Raw genomic sequence first — 20,477 nt, forward strand, 5'->3', positions numbered from 1 at the left:
CCCCTGCACGCAAACCCCGACAATCACCGGCCAGGGTTGTCAGGAAGAGGCTCTTGTCCCCATAAACATGAGGACAAAGTGCAAAGCACCCTCCCCATGTTGAGGGCAAGTTGGCTGGTATGGTTCAGGAGGGGGGCACTCGCTCGTCCCCCTCCTTTCCTGTTGTTTTCTATATGTGTTCTCCTTAATCACTTCAATACACTGTATTATATACTCTGCACTGCACTTTATACCCTGCACTGTATTATATATACTACACTGACTGCACTATATATTCTCCACTGTATAATATATACTACACTTTGCACTACATTTTCTGAACTGTATTATATATACACTAGACTACCTGCACTATATACTCTAAACTGTATAATATATACTACACTAACCGCACTATATACTCTGTGATGTATTTTATATATATACTACACTGACTGAATGCACACTACATTAACTACCTACCTAATCTCCATTCATTTACTATATACGGCCGCCATGTAAGCAGCAGCCTTATATATTAATGTTTTGATGGATAGATACCAGTCTGGAAGAATTGGCATTCCTAGAAAAGCAGCATTTGCATGCATGCTGCACTGTGTAACATCCATATTAATTATTATACAAGATTTATATAACACCAATACTTTACGCAGTGCTTAACAAAATGTTATGCTGAGCATCCATGACTGAAAGAACTAAACTCCAATAAATGAAAGGGGCAGCCCAGGGACAATAAATCTAGGTAGAAAAGGTAGAAAAGGGCTGGATGATATTGATTGTCTTCCAGCAAGGAAAAGAGGTGAGCACTATCTGACTTGCTGCAGAATATAATGGCCAGCGTGAGAATCTCACATTGTGTAGTGAAATCAGAGTCGGTAATTTCAGTACAGGAGAGGGACCTGCACAACTGTAGGTAAAGACAAAGTCCTGCTTTAAATCAAGTCATTTCTGGCCTCTCTTATAATAAATGGTCACAACCCTCACAATGACTATCGTCCCATTAATTAGCTGCACAATTTTCAGAATGCAATGTTGCTCATGATAGTGGTCCTTTAAATGAACCACCACAGTGTTTTGCTTTGTAATAAATATATGTTTTTGCCCTGTGTGGTTTGAAATGTGCACAAAAACATAAGGATGTTTTCAGAACACACTTCATCCTGCCAAAATGTTTTCCCTGTGCTTTCAGGGGCCTCTGCATTTTACTCACTGATAAGGGTAAGTATGTTCACAGTCCTAAAAATAAAATGCAGACTAGAAATGGCTAAGCAGAACATTACAGAATATGGCAAGAAAAACTGTTACAGAAAGAAAAGTTCTAAACAACTTGCATATCATAAATATACAATGAACAAGACATTTATATTCAGTTTTGAAGATGCCTAAGTCTTCATCCATTGTGGATCTATAGCGTGAATGAACATAATTTATATTGCTCAGCAGCTGCTTTTCATTTCTGAACATATCTGGTATAAATCCATGTTCTCGGACAGTAAACTAAGCATACTGAGCAGCAATGTGTAAGAAGTGAGCTATGTAATGTAATACAATAACCAAAGCATTGCATAAGTGAAAATGTAAGGGTATTTGCAGCAATGTCTTTTATAGATAGTTGCTGATTAGGAACAGATAAATTAAATAGATAGCAATAAATTGTCCCACAAGGAATGTTCAACATGGTGATTCGTAAATTGTCATTTTAAATGTGTTTTACAAGGCAGACATGTAGTAGCAGTAGTTCAACGATAGTTTAATTATGCAGATTTTTTTTCTAAAAATTAACCTCAATTCAAAGTTATTTTATGGAAAATCATCACTGTTAACAATATTTTAACTACACAATAACAATTGTAGTATGGACTTGTTCATATGAGCTTGCATGCTAAAACACACAAGGACTGGTGTGGAGCAGGTAGCAGGAACAGGTACTGTATGATAACCTGATAATCTTGTGCAGTGAGTTGTGCAGCATAGAAATGCAGCATGTCTGCATTTCTTCACACAAAACATACTGCAACCTATCTCAATGTAATTAAAGTATAAAGTGTAGCGCTGGGAATGAGAAAATATGAAGCAAACCATCAATGCATAATGACATAAGTGAAACCTTGGGAAAATATGGCTATTCCCAATGTGCACAGAAAACTATATTACTAGGCCCTGTTCGGATATGAGCAGTGTATATAGTCTTAAATATACTTATATTAGGTGAAAAAAACAGCACAAATGCAGTGAAAATCCAAACAACACCAAAAATAGTGTATCTTAACCACTGTGAGATAAAGCAATCTACATGAAATAAATTGCCAAAGTTATGAGCACTAGACAGTTCAACAGTAAATATCCAAGTGGGGGAGACTTGTCCAAAGTCGCACTGTACTTGGTACTTCAAGTGATGTATACTTTGTGTGCTATAGAAAGTGTCACCCAGAGGTGCCTTCACCTTTGGGCAGGGGGAGAGAAATTAATACTCTTACCCTCCGGAGTGGACCCAACTCACCATACGGTGGTGGATCACCAGTGCTTATTCACACCAAGGGCACGTAAGGACTGGATCTACAGAACACCTAATTTTCTCCTCTGGAAACAGACCTCAAAATCCGATCAGCTGTTGAACCGTCAGGATCTAGAATACCGGAACCGAATGTGCCAGGCTAGGCCTCAGCCAAACTTGTATGAAGCAGCAGCAGCAGACATCCCCGGACAGAAAATGTAGTGTAGCACTTACTTTACCTCTCCCTCTCCTCTTTCACTTTGTCTTTTACATTTCAGGCAACTCATCAGAGCTAAGGGAGTATTAGATCCAAGGCAGTCTCTGCAAGCTGCTGGCTTCTACATTTTGCTGCTTCATACAAGTTTGGCGGAGTCCTAGCCTGGCACATTCGGTTCCGGTATTCCAGATCCTGACGGTTCAACAGCTGATCGGATATTGAGGTCTGTTGATGAGTTGGGTCCACTCCGGAGGGTAAGAGTATTCATTTTTCTCCCCCTGCCCAAAGGTGAAGGCACTCCTGGGTGACACTTTCTATAGTACACCAAGTATACATCACTTGAAGTACCAAGTACAGTGCGACTTTGGACAAGTCTCCCCCCACTTGGATAGTTACTATCCAAGTGTCTAGTGCTCATAAACTTATTTCATGTAGATTGCTTTATCTCACAGTGGTTAAGATACACTATTTTTGGTGCTGTTTGTATTTTCACTGCATTTTTGCTGTTTTTTTCACCTAATATAAGTATATTTTTGACTATATACACTGCTCATATCCGAACAGGGTCTAGTAATATAGTTTTCTGTGCACATTGGTAATAGCCATATTTTCCCAAGGTTTCACTTATGTCATTATGCATTGATGGTTTGCTCCATATTTTCTCATTCACAGCGCTACACTTTATACTTTATTTGCACAATCACAATTATTCTCTGATTGTAGTGTTTAGCTGCTATTTCTTGTTTTTGGTGCAATATCTGATGTTTTATTTCTATCTCTATGTAATGTTGTGGCGGGAACAATACAATTGTTTTCTATGTGTTCTTTGAGTTGAGTCTGTGTTGAACTATGCAGATCAAAGCAGCTCAACACAGATATTTGAACAACCCCTATATTTTGGTTAGTAATGTGTTAAACTGTTAGCATCCCAAATTGTTACACTCCCCTCTCCTCACTACCTTCAAACCCTTTCGAGCTTTATGTGGAAATTCACTTGCCCACACTCTAACCTTATCATGCATAGGAAAATAGGAGGAGCTGGGCTAGTAGACATCTGTGGTTACTTATGGGCAGTCAGATTGGACCAACTAAGGTGCACATTACTGCACAAAATTCTTTCCTTTGGGGCTCTTCAAATCAGGTGCTTGTTTGGTGAATCAACACGTGTCTTTGGCCCCATAGACCCTAATGTTAGTGCACAATAAATGAATGTAACATATCGTTTTGTGCATTTTAGTGCTTAAAAGTCCTCACTCCCTAGCAACATCTACTTTTTGACTTTTATTGGCCGCACAAAAAAATGCAGAATCATGAAAATGCACCAAAATGTGTGTAGCACTACCCCCACGTATAGCGATCCCCCCAAATAAGCTGCTTGAGTTTGTTTGGTCCGTTACCCTGCCCTTCAACCCAAAGACTCATCTCAGCCCCTCTGGCACACCTAGTAATATAGTTAGTGGAACACCACAATAAATAACACATAGACACAGTTCAAACTGGATTCAACCTTCACTGTTTACTTACTCAAGGGGAAAATGTAAGTGAGTGTCATTCAGCCAAATCCTGGGAGAAAGCAACCCACAGACCCGGTTGCGTTAACTCTAGGCAAATTATTAGGTACAAGTAATAATAACAAATGAATAACAATTGTACTCAGGATAAAAGAGCAACATCAATAAGTTTTAGCAAAGAGATTTCCTCTTGCTAAAAACTTTAACTGAAATAACTACCACGAAAGGGGAAGGAGGAGGGTCAGCCTACAATAACTCTAATCCTAATAAGAGATGGAGTAATATAGGTACAAACATTGTGTCACCTTTAAGAGTAACAAAGAGTCAGTGTTCAGAATACAAGGCCTTGCAATTATCTTCACCGGCAGTTGGAGCTCAGAAAAGATGAAGAATCCTCAAAGTGTAATAAAGGCAGTAATCAGCAAAAAAGAGATTTAAAAGTGGCAAGTGATGGGTCCTCTTGGCAATCCGTAACTATGTGGTCTGTATGCAGCATTCAAAAGTGGATAGTACATCTTTAAAGTAGGCAAGTGCCCTCTCACCAGTCTTGTGACCCAGGAAGAAAGGAGCATGTCTTGACAGATGGTTCTTCAAGTGGCCCGCCTGACCACCTTGTGACCGAATCGTCTCTTGTATCCAAATGCCTGGAAATGCACCTGAGGTCTCTCTTTAGTAGGACGCCCATCTCCCACCATGTCTGGAACCATCTCTGGATGGATCCCAGTAGGTAGCAGCAGCTCCTCCAATTGCTTCCCTCTCCCTCTTTGCCTCATGGCGATCTCCCCTTGTCCCAGGCAGCCTCTGCTGACAGAAATTCTCTCTGCTCCAGAGCATGCTGGTCCTTGTAGTTCTTTGCCCCATAGAAGGCTATGGGGCTGTGTGAGATGGGGAATTCATGTCTCAGAATGCTGTTCACTGCTGAAACCCCTCTCTGCTTGGCTGCTCTCCTCATGCCAATGAGAGCCTCGGTCATCCTCGCATGGCCATGGGAGATGCAAGCCTCAGTCATTTTGGCATGGCCATGGGAGATATGGGGCTCCTGCTACATGTGCATAAAAATTCACATTGAAAATGCACAAAATACACAGGAAAATGCAGACGAAAAGGTGTGCACCTAGCTTTCTGTTTTTACCCCCTTCAATTCACTTCCCGTGCTTGCAGAAAACAACCCCCCTTCTCTTTACATCCTGTGTTTGTAGGAAATAGTCTCTGGAAGAATAAGTACTATGGATAACAGTTTGTAGTTTGCTATTTGAAGCTTTTCATGTATATATCAATGTATTCTATACGATGATAGTTGAAGTTGTATAGTATCCTGCCTTTTATCTAGATTAAAAGTAATTTATACTAACTCTACAAATATAATTATCCTTATTTTTAATACTGGATTCCTTTAAAAAAAAAAAGCAACACATAAAACCACAATATGGTTTGAATAATCATATTATACACATTCACTTAAGCTGTGGTGGCTGTGCTTTCCCTGCCACAGAGTGTGGTTTGGCAAGGCATGAATTGTGAATATGAAGTTAAATGTGTTCATTCTTTGTGTCTAAGTGTCAGAGAGCTCCGAGGAGCTTTAGGCAACAGGTCAAATAAAATATAAAAAAACATTGTGAACATGTGTCACCTATAAGGGCTGTAAATATTTTTTTTTTGTTAATATGTCTTTTTTTGTGCACTGACATATTGAATATGGTATTTTTATATTGCTCACTGTTCAGATGAAGTGTTTCTGAGCTGTCAGCAATGCACACAGGTGTGACGGCTAGAGGCATAACAAGATTATAAGTTGTCCCTAGTAACCCCTCTGTTCAACTAGGTGTTAGTACATGTCACCATTGGCTTGACTATATCTAGAGTGGGAATCAGGATGCCATTTAGGTGGTGTGAGAGGTGGAACTACTGACCTGATATTAGCCAACCGTCTTTAGAGACTCCATCTGCCCTTTCTGTATATCTGCTGATACAGTTTTATTTGCAGAGTTTACATTGGTGATTGGCTTATGGCATGCTAATTGGGTGCTCACATTTCATCTGTGACTGGTAAGAAGTCCTAAATGTAATTATTGCTTGCGTGTTTAGATAAAAAGGTGAGTCCTTGGTGTTACATCAAAAAACAAATCCCAAATGTAATTATTAGGGCCTACCTTTGGGATAAGAATTGATTATTGGTGATTGCGCCTTTCAATAGCCAAGTAATATCCCGGCTTTTTACACTGAACAATTTCTATGTTCCTTTTTATTGAACCTATGCTACCTGCTACAATGATTATAGAGTATATGTAGTTGAATGTGTTCTTTCTGCATAATTTTTTCAGTTTGGCAGAAAGTGACTGAGTGACTTTTTTCTTCCCTAGCTTTATAGTCCAATATCTTGGGAATAAGTAAATAACTTTGCAAACCACATAGTAAGGCTTTCACACATCACTATTAAGAAAACATTAGACCTAACATTATATTCCGAATTGAAAAACTGCACGTTAAAAGTGTATATTTTACAACCCTGCAAATCTCTTAAATGGAACCCACAGGATATCAATTGCAGGATTGTGGTTTCCCAGGGCATACTAAAGTACTAGCACATGTTTAAAAATGTTCAGATTGGTTATAGTAACCTTTGGGCTACTTACTATACCAATATGATTTTTTCTGGAAATTGTTCAGGAATAATTGGACATAATTTAATTTGATAACATCTGGCTGCCAACATATAAGCATCCACAAAGCCACCAAACTTCTTATGTAATCGACATATTTCTGGCTTTTTGTGGGCTCACTTAGGCTTAGCAATTGCTAAAATGGTTTATAAAGCATATAAGCTTTGCATGTAGGCAAGTGTGTGTTGTTTATATGCATGCTTTTTCTTCTGTTGTGTCGTGCATTATCTTATCAATAAAATATCTTTAAATATTGCAAGCTGTGCATATAATTATTAAAGTGGTTGTTAAGCCACTGTGCCCTATGTCTTTATACAATCTCCTCTGTTATATTAAATAAGCTGCTGTATTCCTAATTTTATAGCAAAGCTCAATGCTCATGTGTATGCTGTATGGTGCATATAGCAGAAGTAAAGGAATGTCCGCAACAGGTGTCTTTTGCTGTGCTCTTTATTACCTAGCCGGGTAAAAACAATAAAACTTGTGGTGAAGAAGGTAGAGTTGAAAGAAGAAGGAGAATAGCAAATTCAGGCGTAGCAATAGGGAAACAGTCCTGCTCCCATGTGTAACACTTCTTGCTCCACTCCTGCTTGAGTGGGATTAGCGTACCTGGACAGGCCCCTCTCACTGACCTGGCAGCCAGAGTATCGCTCGAACCTTTAAGGATAAGTCCCTGCCACAGACCCTCCTGGAATGAACTGGAACCTTTTGGGAGAAGTCTCTGCCACAGACCCTCCTGGAATAGATTCAGTGAGAAACCTCTGCCACAGGCCCTTCTGATTGTGGTTACGGAGATGAACCTCCTTGGTAGAATTACGCCTGGATCTCCTTCAAGTTGCTTTCAGGTACCGACTGACAGGTGACCAGCCTCTAAGTGTCCGGATACCTCCATCCCCGGTGGATTGTCGAGACCCTATTGGATCGCCAGCCTCTCATTGGCTCTCCTCAGATGGACTTCCCACCGAACAGGTATACCGCTTGGGATCTTCAGGATTGGGAACCCAGTCAACCACTGGGCTCCCTGCCACAGCTCAAATGTTCCGGACCAACATGGTCCCAGAACAAGGAACTCCCCATGGTATGCACGCCCCGGCCCGGTAGGCCATAACGCCGGGGCGCCGTGGTGCAGACACCCTAAAGGTGGATGCCGCACTTGAAGAAGAAGACCCAGAACTAATGGCGTCTGCCCCATAAATACCCTCCCCCAGCATGCACAGCGAGGCTCAACCCTCCTGATTGGCTGCTGGGGAAGAGCACCCAAACCTTGGCTCCACTTCTGCCATCTACTGCCCTGGGGTGGGAAGAACACCCCAGCACAACAGAATGAGCCCACAGCACAGGCAAGCTGAGGCAGAGACCCAATTTGAACATATCAACCAGATCAGAGTTTAACTACACTTTGATCTTCCTCTAAATTTAAATAGCACCGGTACTTTGAAGTAACCAGGCGCTACAAAGGTATACAGTGGTTTATTTTTATAATAACACATACACTAGGGCACATCATTTATAATAACAGAGGAGATTGTAGGCATAAGACACAGTTATGATAGCAGCAGAAGGGGATGACTGGGGAGCGGATCAGAGCTGACAGACAGGGAGAGGAAGAGGATAGAGGAGAGCAGCAGATGACAGAGGCACATAAACTGACCACAGTGTCAGGGTTTAGCAGCCATGATAAACTGTGGTCAGTTTACAGAGGGGAGGGAAGTATCAGGCAGGATCAACCAGGTATTTTAGATTATACAAAGGCGAAATTACACAGCACAAGCACTGTGCTGTATAACATGCTTTAAAGGAACAGCATCTCTATATATATAGATATATTTATTTATTTTTGGGTTACAAACACTTCAACTGAGGCAATTGCTTTCAGGCACCAAATTGATCATAGAACTACTTGCAAATGTCATCAGTATATCTTTAAGACCTTTATTGACTCTGACTCTAATTAGGGTAATTGCATCCACTCCACTAGATTCTAGTTACTTTAAAGTAGAACATCAGCTAAAACGTTATGGTTTTGGATAGACTAACAACGTTTTTAGGATTTCTCAAAGGCTTTTATTATCCGTGTCTCTATGTGTCCATGACACAACAGGATTTGAGTAGAAATCTTCCTACAGTGAGGGGAAAATCCTACCTTCGATCATTGTCACAGAACAGCTTCCCTATTTCAACTCTACTCTTGTGCCAGTGGAAACCATATACATTTGGATTCACATCAATACCTGACTGAATCTGTTCTGAATCTTTCCTACTTCAAATGAGAAAAAAATAATGTGTTCAACCTACAGGGCTGTTGTGATGGTGTTTTGAGATCTTGTAACACCAGTCTGAGAGCAGTTTTAGTTTTGCTTTTATTTGTCTAAATTTGTCAGTGTTAATGCATGGTAAACATATTGTAAACATAACCTAAATGCATCTCAAATGCATCCACAATGCCCAATAACACATATCCTAACCCTTAGGCATGTTGACCTGAGTGTAAAGTGAGTTGAAGAGAAATCACCACCTAAATCATCATAGTGTTAAACAATGTGCCCCATGCTCGTGCTCAGTTTGCTTGTGTCTGATCTGCAACTCCAGACAAGAAACTTAAAAAAAATGTCAGATGCTACCAATGATCATTTCTATCCTGCCATACAATCACGTTAGATCACAGGGCATTAATGGTAGGCAGCTTCTGCATGACTACAGTGTTGAGAGCACGTGTCATATATGGAATTTAGAATATGTATATGGAATAGATAGGGGTTTTCTACCAATGTCAAGCAGTTTGTAATCTCCGCCTATAACATAAAGTCACTGTAACATAGAAATCATAATGTATAGCTCCTGGTACTAATGACAATAATGCAAAGATCTATAAAGAAACGTAATTTCTCATTCTCACTCTTTGTCTGTAGTTACAGTGTAGAGACAGACAAGCAAAATATATATAAAGCTATGTTTACTCTGCAATGGTCTATGACAACTGCTCTCAAAGCACAGAAAATGAAAAAGGCAGAGGTAAGTGGTGTGTAATGCATATGTGTAATGCATTGTTAAAGTGTTCATCTTTCCAAAAAAAATGTAAAGGTAAACTAACATTTTATACACTCCCCACCTCCCACCTTCTGGTCCCCGCTGTATTTACCTCCAGGGTTGACAGTTGACCGCTTGGCAACCCCAGAGGCAAGTACAGTGGGGGGGGACTAGGGGGGTGGGGAGGTTGTGCAAGGTTTGTTCACCTTTACATCTTCTGTAAAGGTGAACTAACACTTTAATGACACATATAAAGTTACATGGTAGTTCTGGCATGATTGTATTGTTTGAAAAAACATTTAAATAACATAATCCCCAAATTTAAATAAAATAAATAAAAAAAGCATGATTCTGTAGGTTTTATGTTATACCCCTACTTACTTGGACAGATTCTTCTCTACCAGAGTATTTTCCAATCTGAGTTTTTCCACTGATATAGATTCCTATAACTGGGAGTAGTTTTCTTGTCTCAATTTCTTGATCATCTATATATAAAGTCACATCTGCTTCTGTTACTAAAAGTCTTATTTGGTGCCAACCTTCATCAAATATTTTCTATGTGAGAAAAGAAATTAATTGTACAACACTGATTAATTACTTTATTAATTACTTTTTCTAAAAACATTTTCTGATATGTTACAGTAAATAGTAAATAAGTCAACTATACTATACAACTATACTATAAGACCCCTTTCACACTGGAGCGGTTTGCAGGCACTATTGCGCTAAATCAAACCGACCCTAAAAAGCTGCTGCGGTTTCTCCAGTGTGAAAGCCCAAGGGCTTTCATACTGGAGCGGTGCGCTAGCAGGACGTGAAAAAAAGTCCTGCTAGCCGCATGTTTGGAGCGGTGAAGGAGCGGTGTGTATATCACTCCTTCACTGAACCCACCCATTGAAATCAATGGGACAGCGCGTCTATACTGCCGGCAATGCGCCTCTGCAGAGACGCATTGCGGGCGGTTTTAATCCTTTCTCGGCCACTAGTGGGGGGTAAAAATAGCGGTGCTTTTCCCACCACCGCACCTCCCGCCCCAGTGTGAAAGGGGCCTAAAGATAATTGTCAAACCTACAGCTGTATATACATTTCATTTAGCTAGATAAGCATAACCAAAAGCAAATTTTAAGTTTTTTTCAAAGGTCTGCTAGATCAAGGTTGTTTAAGAGGAACTAAACTCTAGAAGGTGTGCCCCAAAAAAATGCAGAGGGAGGTAAATTGACTAGTCACCAGTATTGACTGTGTTCTCCCTGAAGCCAATCGTTTCCCCCATTACTGATTTACCATGCCTTGTTCTGCATTGTGTCTTAGTGTGGAGGTGACCATCTTGGTAGAGGCAGGGCTTTGCCCACTAATGCCAGAGCCTCAGTGAAGGAGAACATTAAGAATCACCAAATCTCACTTTAAATTTCTAAAAACCAGCAGTCACAGGTGACAGTGCTGTAAACCTAACACAGCAGATATACAGTTGCAAGGCTGTAGGCACAGGAGTCCCTGGGCACACTCATATACCAGGAAATGCACTGCTTTTTTGCAGGAGGAAGACTTGGGTACTGCATAGGGACAATTACCATTTATAAATATGCCTTAAAACATAGCACAGCTGTCACGTAAAAGTGATTGGTGTGATTGTCATGTAAAGGGGAAATCATTCTTTCATATCTCATATTCACACTAATGCATTTTTTGATGCATTTTGCATTTTGCAGAAATGCAGTGAATTTTTTTAACATGGGTTCCTATGGAACATGTTCACATCAATGCATTTTTGTGCCTCTGTGTTTTTGGAAAGGGTCAGGGGCTTTTTTTCGTGCAAGCTGCAGCATTTTGCATGTAATAGAATTTAATGGACCTGCATCCAAAACGGGAGGAGAAGAAGAAGACCGGAGGATGAAGATGTGGGAGAAGATGGAGTAAGACGAAGAAAAAAAAATATTTTTAATAAAAGACTTGTCAAAAACTGTCTTCTGTATTTTTTAATACTACACTAGTTTTTGGGGAATTTGTAGGGGTACAATGTACCCCATACTCATTCACATAGGGGGGCCAGATACCGATAAGCCACCCGCCCGCAGACAGCACTTGCTCGTCCCCTCCCTTTCCTGAACATGCCGGTCTGCATGCTCGGATAAGGGTCTGGTATGGATTTTGGGGGAACCCCCACGCCATTTTTTTTGGTGTGGGGGTCCCCTCTAAATCCATACTAGACCCAAAGGCCTATTATGGACCTGGGGTGACCCCATGCTGGTTTTTTTCACATTTTTTTTTACATTGAGCGGGAAGCCCGCTGACAGCTGATGAATCATCCGTTGTTAAGGACACAGTGGCCAGCTTCCCGGCCCCCTCCTTAGCAACCAGCTATATACAGTGTAAAAAAAAAACGCCAAACGCAAATCATGGCAAAATTGCGGTAAAATCACGGTAAAAACAAGTGTCCAAAAACACGGCAAGCACTGCAAAAAGCACTGCAGAAACACTCAAAAGCAACATGCATAGATGTGAATCGAGCCTAAGGTAACATCGAAAACAAATACACAGGGGTCTAGTTATCAAACATTCAATGTCAAAAACACTCGTCTAGGATTCGTGAAATATCCCCATATTTTCTCTACTACTATGACTTCCTATAATGATCAGCTTCATCTAGTGGCCAAAATGAAGCCTATTTTTCTGAGATACCTCAATCAGAACATATACCACATTTTGTCAACTAGACAGAGCTTATGATCATAGGAATTATTAGAAATATGCTTGTGGCATTCATTCTGCAAATGTTTTATAGCTAGACCTCTAAGTATGGGTACTAGATTAACATAAAGGTTAAAAAGATTGGTGAAGGCTAACTAATCATCTACGAACCACAAAAGAAACATAGATTGAAATGAAGGTCTATTAATTATCCAATATTTATCAATCATTATACCTGCTGAGATTAAAAACTGGATAAAAAGGCATTTTCTTAAATTCTACTTCCCAGTTCTAATGTTGATGCAGACAAGGACCCCATCCCCACAACCCTTGCTTGGTGGTTGTGAGAGTTTGTGGGCAGGGACATATCAGAATCTGGAAGCCTGCTTTAATAGGAAGGTGGCCCCAAATACTTCCCCCATACATAAATGAGTGTGGTGTAAACAGTAACCCCACTATTTCACAAAAAAAAAAAGCAATCTAGAAATAGAGAAACCCAAACATTTGACAAGTCCTTTACTGAAAAATAAAAATAGCAAAAGCACTCCCTCATTGCAAATCCATCATAAATTACAATGCCCACCACCGTTGCCTAGCAAAAAAAAAATTATGACCTGCCACAACAGTAACACTAGCTGAATGATGGCTACCCAAGCTGTCATTGGCTATATAAAGGAAGAGGCGGGAATAGTGGTAATATTATTGCCTAGTTATGCCCATATTTAGGCAATGGTGTAAGGCTCCATTCCCCTCCCTTTGCTTACATTGCCAGGGATTCCAGGCTATATAAGTGAATGGGATGGGTAATGTCAGTGGTTGGTACGGACGCAGAGAGTGTGAGCAGCCGCTGCTTCCTTTTTGACCATTAACAGCCAGAAGCTGTCCAGTTTGTCCACACCAAATGCCCTAAACAATAGTTTGGACCAAACACCTAAAAGGGGGTGCACGCTACTTCTGCTGTGATTTGTCAGAAGCCGATCAGCAGGTGCCGACCAATGGATGTCCGCTGATCGTCAAGCAGAGACACAGGAAGGTGCTCTGCATATGTAAACAATACAGGACTCTGTCCTGTTAACAGGGATGTGAAGGATTTTCATTCCCTGTAAAGCAGGGAATACAATCCAGCACACCCCTTTGTAAAAACACCATACATATTATACATAAACACTGGTTAGGCACACATTTAACCCTTTGATCACTCTAAATGTTTAACCCCTTACCAGCCAGTGTTATAAGTACAGTGACAGTGCATATTTTTAGCACTGATCACTATCACAGTGTCACCACAAAGTGTCAGTTAGGCCCCGTACACACGACCGAACATGTCTGCTGAAACTGGTCCGCGGACCAGTTTCAGCAGACATGTTCGGTCGTGTGTACGGCCGATCGGACAGGATTCCAGCGTACATTTGCCCGCCAGACCGTTTTCGAGCGGGCAAATGTTTCTAAACTTGCTTAGAAACATGCCCGCTGGAATCCTGCCCGTCGGACATGTTCGGTCGTCTGTACAGACTTACCGTACATGTCCGAGCGGCCGCCATCCCTCGCATGCGTCGAATGACTTTGACGCATGCGTGGAAGCATTGAACTTCCAGGGCCGCGCACGTCGCCGCGTCATCATCGCGGCGACGGCGCGGCCTCGTCACCGCGTATCGTGTATGCGCGGATTGACTGACAGTTTTGAAAAAAATATATATTTTTGACTTCCTGCTATAAATCATGTCCAATAAAATGTTTTTAAAAATATAATTTCTTTGTAAATTTAGGCCAATATGTATTTTGCTACATTATTTTGGCAAAATCCCAATAAGCATATATTACTTGGTTTGCACAAAAGTTAAATCATCTACAAACTTTGGTATATATATATACACTGGAATTTATTTTTTATTTTTTTATACTAGCAAAGGCGGAGGTCTGACACTAAGGCCTCGTACACACAGGCAAACATGTACGATGAAAACGGTCCGCCGGACCGTTTTCAGCGTACATGCCCGCCCGGAGATTTCTGTATGATGGCTGTACACACCATCATACAGAAATCTCCGGACCGTTTTCATCGTACATGTTTGCCCGTGTGTACGAGGCCTTAGTGTCAGACCTCCGCCTTTGCTAGTATAAAAAAAATAAAACATAAATTCCAGTGTATATATATATATATACCACAGTTTGTAGATGATTTAACTTTTGTGCAAACCAAGTAATATATGCTTATTGGGATTTTGCCAAAATAATGTAGCAAAATACATATTGGCCTAAATTTACAAAGAAATTATATTTTTAAAAACATTTTAGTAGACATGATTTATAGCAGGAAGTCAAAAATATATATTTTTTTCAAAACTGTCAGTCTTTTGTTGTTTATAGCACAAAAAAAAACAGTGGGCATCAAATACCACCAAAATAATGTTATCAGTTAAAGAGGAGTTCTGCCTGGGGAAAAAATAATTCAAAGTCAGCAGCTATGACGCAGTCTCCCGAAAGTGGGGATGGGACCTGTCCCCATTCCCTTCTCCCCCTTGCAAAATGCCAAATGTGGCCCCGGAGGGGTGGGGCAAATAAGTGAAGGTTTCACTTTTTGACTTTAAGGTAACGCAGTGCAGTATCGCAAAATTAGCCTGGTTATGAAGGGGGTAAATCTTCCAGAGATCAAGTGGTTAATATTTTAAAGGATGTTTTACATTATATTTTCTGTAGAGTCTGTATTTTGAGGTCATCAGGTACATTGTTGCACCATTTCTATAATTTGTTGGTAGGTATAGCACTCAATGTGAACAAAGTGTTGTAACACTGTGTCCAGACAGAAGAGCTGCCAAAAGGAATAAAGGTTTGGGGGTGGGGGGCGCTGGAAGGAAGCAATAGGAAAATTGTGTTTTGTATGCTTTTAAGTCAAAAGGCTTTTAGCTTTGCAGATATAATCTGCTCAATAGTGTGTGAAAACTAACCAAGTGCCTTCCATGCAGTCTTTTTTTCCCTCCTTTTTTTTATTATTTACGTTTTTGCATATCCTTATTGCACAAGGGCTGGCAGATCTCCTTTTCCTGATAGACAAATGCTTGACAAATCACTGTGCATGGTGAAATATGAAAGGACAAATTGATTTGACTGGTTTAAGCAGTGGATTTGAGATAAAAGTAGAGCTTAGGTAATATAACTGTGTAGAGTAGTGAAAGGGTTTTTGATAGAATATTAGCCCCCTATTTAGAGAACTGTTCACGGGTGAAGTACCGTATTTGCCGGCGTATAAGACGACCCGGCGTATAAGACGACCCCCTAATTTTCCAGGAAAAATTTTGATTTTGGGATATACTCACTGTATAAGACTACCCCCTTCTTACTGTCTTTCTGGAAGCTGAGGGGTAGCCAGAACTGCTGACAGAAACAGGCTTTTTCAAATCTCACTGTGCCATTACATTACATTACTCACTGTGCCATTACATTACATTACTCACTGTGCCATTACATTACTCACTGTGCCATTACATTACATGCCCAGACTGTGCCATTACATTACTCACTGTGCCATTACATTACATGCCCAGACTGTGCCATTACATTACTCACTGTGCCATTACATTACATGCCCAGACTGTGCCATTACATTACTCACTGTGCCATTACATTACATGCCCAGACTGTGCCATTACATTACATGCCCAGACTGTGCCATTGTGCCATTACATGCCCCCACATTGCCATTGTGCCATTACATGCCCCCACATTGCCATTGTGCCATTACATGCCCCCACATTGCCATCACTTGCCCCTCACATTGCCATTGTGCCATCACTTGCCCCCACTGTGCCTGAACTTGTTGCCCCCCCAGTGCAATAACACTCACTTTTTCCCCCAGCGCTGACAGTCTCCCATGCTGCGATCGCGATCGTGAAGGATTTCAAAGCCGCGCCTTCACTGCAGAGTGTTCTGTGATAGGATGAACAAAAATCTTCCCAGCAGCGCCTCTGTTATGTTTCCCGCCTATCACGGACGTCTTCTCATCTCGTCCGAGGATGAGAAGGCATCTGTGATAGGAGGAACAAAGAACAGAGGCGCTGCTGGGAAGATTTTTGTTCATCCTATCACAGAACACTCTGCAGTGAAGGCGCGGCTTTGAAATCCTTCACGATCGCGATCGCAGCATGGGAGACTGTCAGCGCTGGGGGAAAAAAGTGAGTACTGAGACTGTACCCGGCGTATAAGACGACCCCCGACTTTGGATGCATGTTTTTGCATCCAGAAAGTCGTCTTATACGCCGGAAAATACGGTACACTACAAGAGCGAACATATGTTTTGACAGTGCCTATGCAAAGGTTACATGTTGGAACGTATAATACCTTTACTCCAGGTGTTACAAATGTAATAACTTGATTGTCATTTGTTTGGCTGGTTGTAGTAAATGATAACGTTTTATCTTCTCCGTTCACAGAAACAGCGGCTTGTATGACACCATCAAGTGCAACAATTCTCCACAAATCCCATTTCTTTTTTATTTTAAATCGCTGAGTTGACACAAAGACATAAGAAGGAGGAAGACCTTCGGGAAAAACATGTCTGCAAACAAATGATGGAATTTACAGTATGCAAATTATTTTAGATGCCTTGCACCAAAAAATGCACATAAAATAATAATAACAATGACATAAATACTACCTTGTGAATTCTGTAAGATCAACGTGCTTTGTTATTTCATATGCTTTAGTGGTAGGGATAGAGCCTTCAACTTTCTTGGCTTTTTTTTTATTTACTCCCAGTCCTAACAGTATATCAAATCCCTTTTCATCTCTGGCTGCCACTGGAATTCTTGTGGGACAAACAGATTCTGCAGCACAAACAGAAATTAATTTACACTCAGTGATTCATTCAAGTACTGGTCTAGCCAATTTAAGGCCCAGCATTCACCGACAACTTACACATTCCTAACATCACTGCAGGTGAACAAAAATAATCATATGCAAGTTTTATGCTCCTAAGTGCTTCAAATTATGCAATTCTGTCCAGTTTTTCAGATCTGCTATCTTCAAATTAAATTACCATTTTCCATTAACTTCCTAACTGATAGCTTTAGAAGATAGTAATTGTGAAAGAAGCTGTGTGCACACTGTGGATGCAAATTTTTGTGTTCAAGTGCAGCTGGAAAAGAGCAAAGTTATCCATGGTTAGCTTTAAAAAAATATATGCATTTCATACAGAAAAAAAAATCTTAAAGTGGTTCTAAAGTCAGAAGCTTTTTTTTTTTTTAATGCATTATATGCATTACGATAAAAAACCTTTTGTGTGCAGCCCCCCTCAGCCCCCTAATACTTACCTGAGCCCCATCCCAATACAAGGGCTGTCCCAGACTCTTCCTCCTCATTGGCTGAGACAGCAAAGCCAATCAAAGTCAGTGAGCAAATGAGGAGAGAGGGGGGTGGGGCATGGACACAGAGCACCAGCTCAGCTTAGATGCCCCTATAGCAAGCTGCTTGCTGTTGGGGCACACAGCAGGAGGGATAGACCAGGAGCGCCGGCAAGGGACCCAAGAATAGGAGGACATGGACTATGCTGTGCAAAACCACTTTTTGTTATTATTAAATAAAAAAAAAACAAGACTTTAGTATGACTTTAAAAGTAACCTCTCAGGGAAGAAATATGGAGACTTACACTGATGGTTTGTTTTTTGGAGGTTTAAAATAGACGTAAACCCTAATGCATGGATGTCAAACTCAATGTCATTGTGGGCCGTAATTGCATTATAATTTCCCTCAAAAGGGCCGGTTGTACCTGTAAGATTAGATGTTCAGCGCATCCCTTCCCCTTACATTAGATGTTAGGAGCCAACCCACCATCAGAAGTTAAGTCCCCCACTCTCCCCTACATCACGATGCAACCCCCTGAAGCTCTCCTGCAGCTGCAGGAGAGGTGCGAGGGCCACATGATATGGCCTGGAGGGCCGGATTCGGCCCACGGGCCTTGTGTTTGACACCTGTGCCCTAATGCCTTGTACACACGATCGGAATTTCTGATGAAAAAAGTCAGACGTAATTTTTTCATCAGATATTCTGACCGTGTGTGTGCCCCATCCGAAATTCCGATGGACTTAGAAAGAAAACATGTTCGTCTGTGTGGAACTCCGACAGAGAAAAAAACATGCATGCTCAGAATCAAGTCGACCCATGCTCGGAAGCATTGAATTTCATTTTTCTCGGCTCTTCATAGTGTCGTACGTCACCGTGTTTTGGACCGTCGGAATTTGGTGTGACAGTGTGTATGCAAGACAGCGTAAACCGAATTCCGTCAGAAAAATCAGTCGGAGTTTATCCCGACGGAAATTCTGATTGTGTGTACAGGGCATTACAGATACCCAGTGAAGTGACTGGCCTCAAGTGATCCACAGAGATTAAACAAATCATCCTACATACTGTGGATATAAAAAGTATACACACCCCTGTTAATATGTCAGGTTTCTGTGATGTAAAATAATGAGACAAAGATAAATAATTTCAGAACTTTTTCCATCTTTAATGTGACCTATAAACTGTACACCTCAGTTGGAAACTGAAATCTTTTAGGTGGAGAGAAGTAAAAATAAAAAAATAAAATAATATGGTTGCATACGTGTGCACATCCTTAAACTAATACTTTGTTAAAGCACCTTTTGAGCTTTTGATCTTAATGCAGCTCTTAGGGGCAGATTCACGTAGAGCCGCGTAGAATTGTGCGGGCGTAACGTATCTGATTTACGTTACGCCTCCGCAACTTACACGGGCAAGTGCTGTATTCTCAAAGCACTTGCTAACATTGGCTGCGCCTCATATAGCAGGGGCAACTTTACGCCGGGAAAAGCCTAGCATAAACGTTGTAACTTTACTGCGTCGGCCGCGCGTACGTTCGGGAATTCGCGTATCTAGCTAATTTGCATACTCAACGCGGAATTCGACGGAAGCGCCACCTAGCGGTCAAAAAAAATGCAGTTTAGATCCGACGGCGTAAAAGACTTATGCCTGTCGGATCTAATGGATATCTGTGCGTAACTGATTCTAAGAATCAGTCGCGTAGATACGACGGGTCAGATTAGGACTTACGACAGTGTACATGGCGCTGCGCCGTCGTAAGTCCTTTGAGAATCTGGGCCTTAGTCTTTTTGGGTATGAGTCTATCAGTATTGCACATCTTGACTTGGCAATATTTGTCCACTCTTCTTTGCAAATACACTCCAAATTTCTTATATTGTGAGGGCATCTCCTGTGCACAGCCCTCTTCAGATCACCTAACAGATTTTCAATTGGATTCAGGTCTGGGCTCTGGCTGGGCCATTCCAAAACGTTAATCTTCTTCTGGTGAAGCCATTCCTTTATTGATTTGGATGTATGCGTTGGGTCATTGCCATGCTGAAAGACGAAGTTCCTCTTCATGTTCAGCTTTCTAGCAGAAGCCTGAAGGTTTTGTGCCAATATTGACTGGTATTTGGAACCCTACCTTGACTAAGGTCCCTGTTCCAGCTGAAGAAAAACTGTCCCAAAGCATGATTCTGCCACCACCATGCTTCAATATGGGTATGGTGTTCTTTTGGTGATGTGAAGTGTTGTTTTTTCACCAAACATGTCTTTTGTGGCCAAAAAGTTCAACCTTGGTTTCATCAGACCAAAACACATTTTCCTGCATGCTTTTGGGAGACTTCAGATGTGTTTTTGCTAAATTTAGCCGGGCTTCACTCTACCCCACAGCCCAGACATATAAAGAATACAGGAGATTGTTGTCACATGTACCACACAGCCAGTACTTGCCAGATATTCCTGCAGGTCCTTTAATGATGCTAATGTCAGGAATGACCTACTAGAACAGATGAACTTTATTTGGGGTTAAACAGAGACACTTTAAATGATGGCAGGTGTATACTGACTCC

The 20,477-nt window shown here is 41.1% G+C and overlaps 1 protein-coding gene across 2 annotated transcripts in view; it reads right to left on the reverse strand.

Annotated features, from left to right (window-relative positions):
- LOC120936992 (collagen alpha-1(XXI) chain-like) overlaps positions 1-20,477 on the reverse strand; it is a 280,507-nt gene that overhangs the window by 127,225 nt on the left and 132,805 nt on the right. For both annotated transcript variants that reach the window (XM_040349853.1, XM_040349854.1), the window contains exons 4-6: positions 17,246-17,414; positions 16,930-17,146; positions 10,291-10,464 (exon numbers count right to left, since the gene is read on the reverse strand). In XM_040349853.1, the coding sequence (XP_040205787.1) occupies positions 10,291-10,464; positions 16,930-17,146; positions 17,246-17,414 (560 nt within the window). The remainder of the gene's footprint in view (positions 1-10,290; positions 10,465-16,929; positions 17,147-17,245; positions 17,415-20,477) is intronic.

The sequence above is a fragment of the Rana temporaria genome, chromosome 4 (assembly GCF_905171775.1).
Source record: "Rana temporaria chromosome 4, aRanTem1.1, whole genome shotgun sequence".
Classification (NCBI taxonomy): Eukaryota; Metazoa; Chordata; class Amphibia; order Anura; family Ranidae; genus Rana; species Rana temporaria.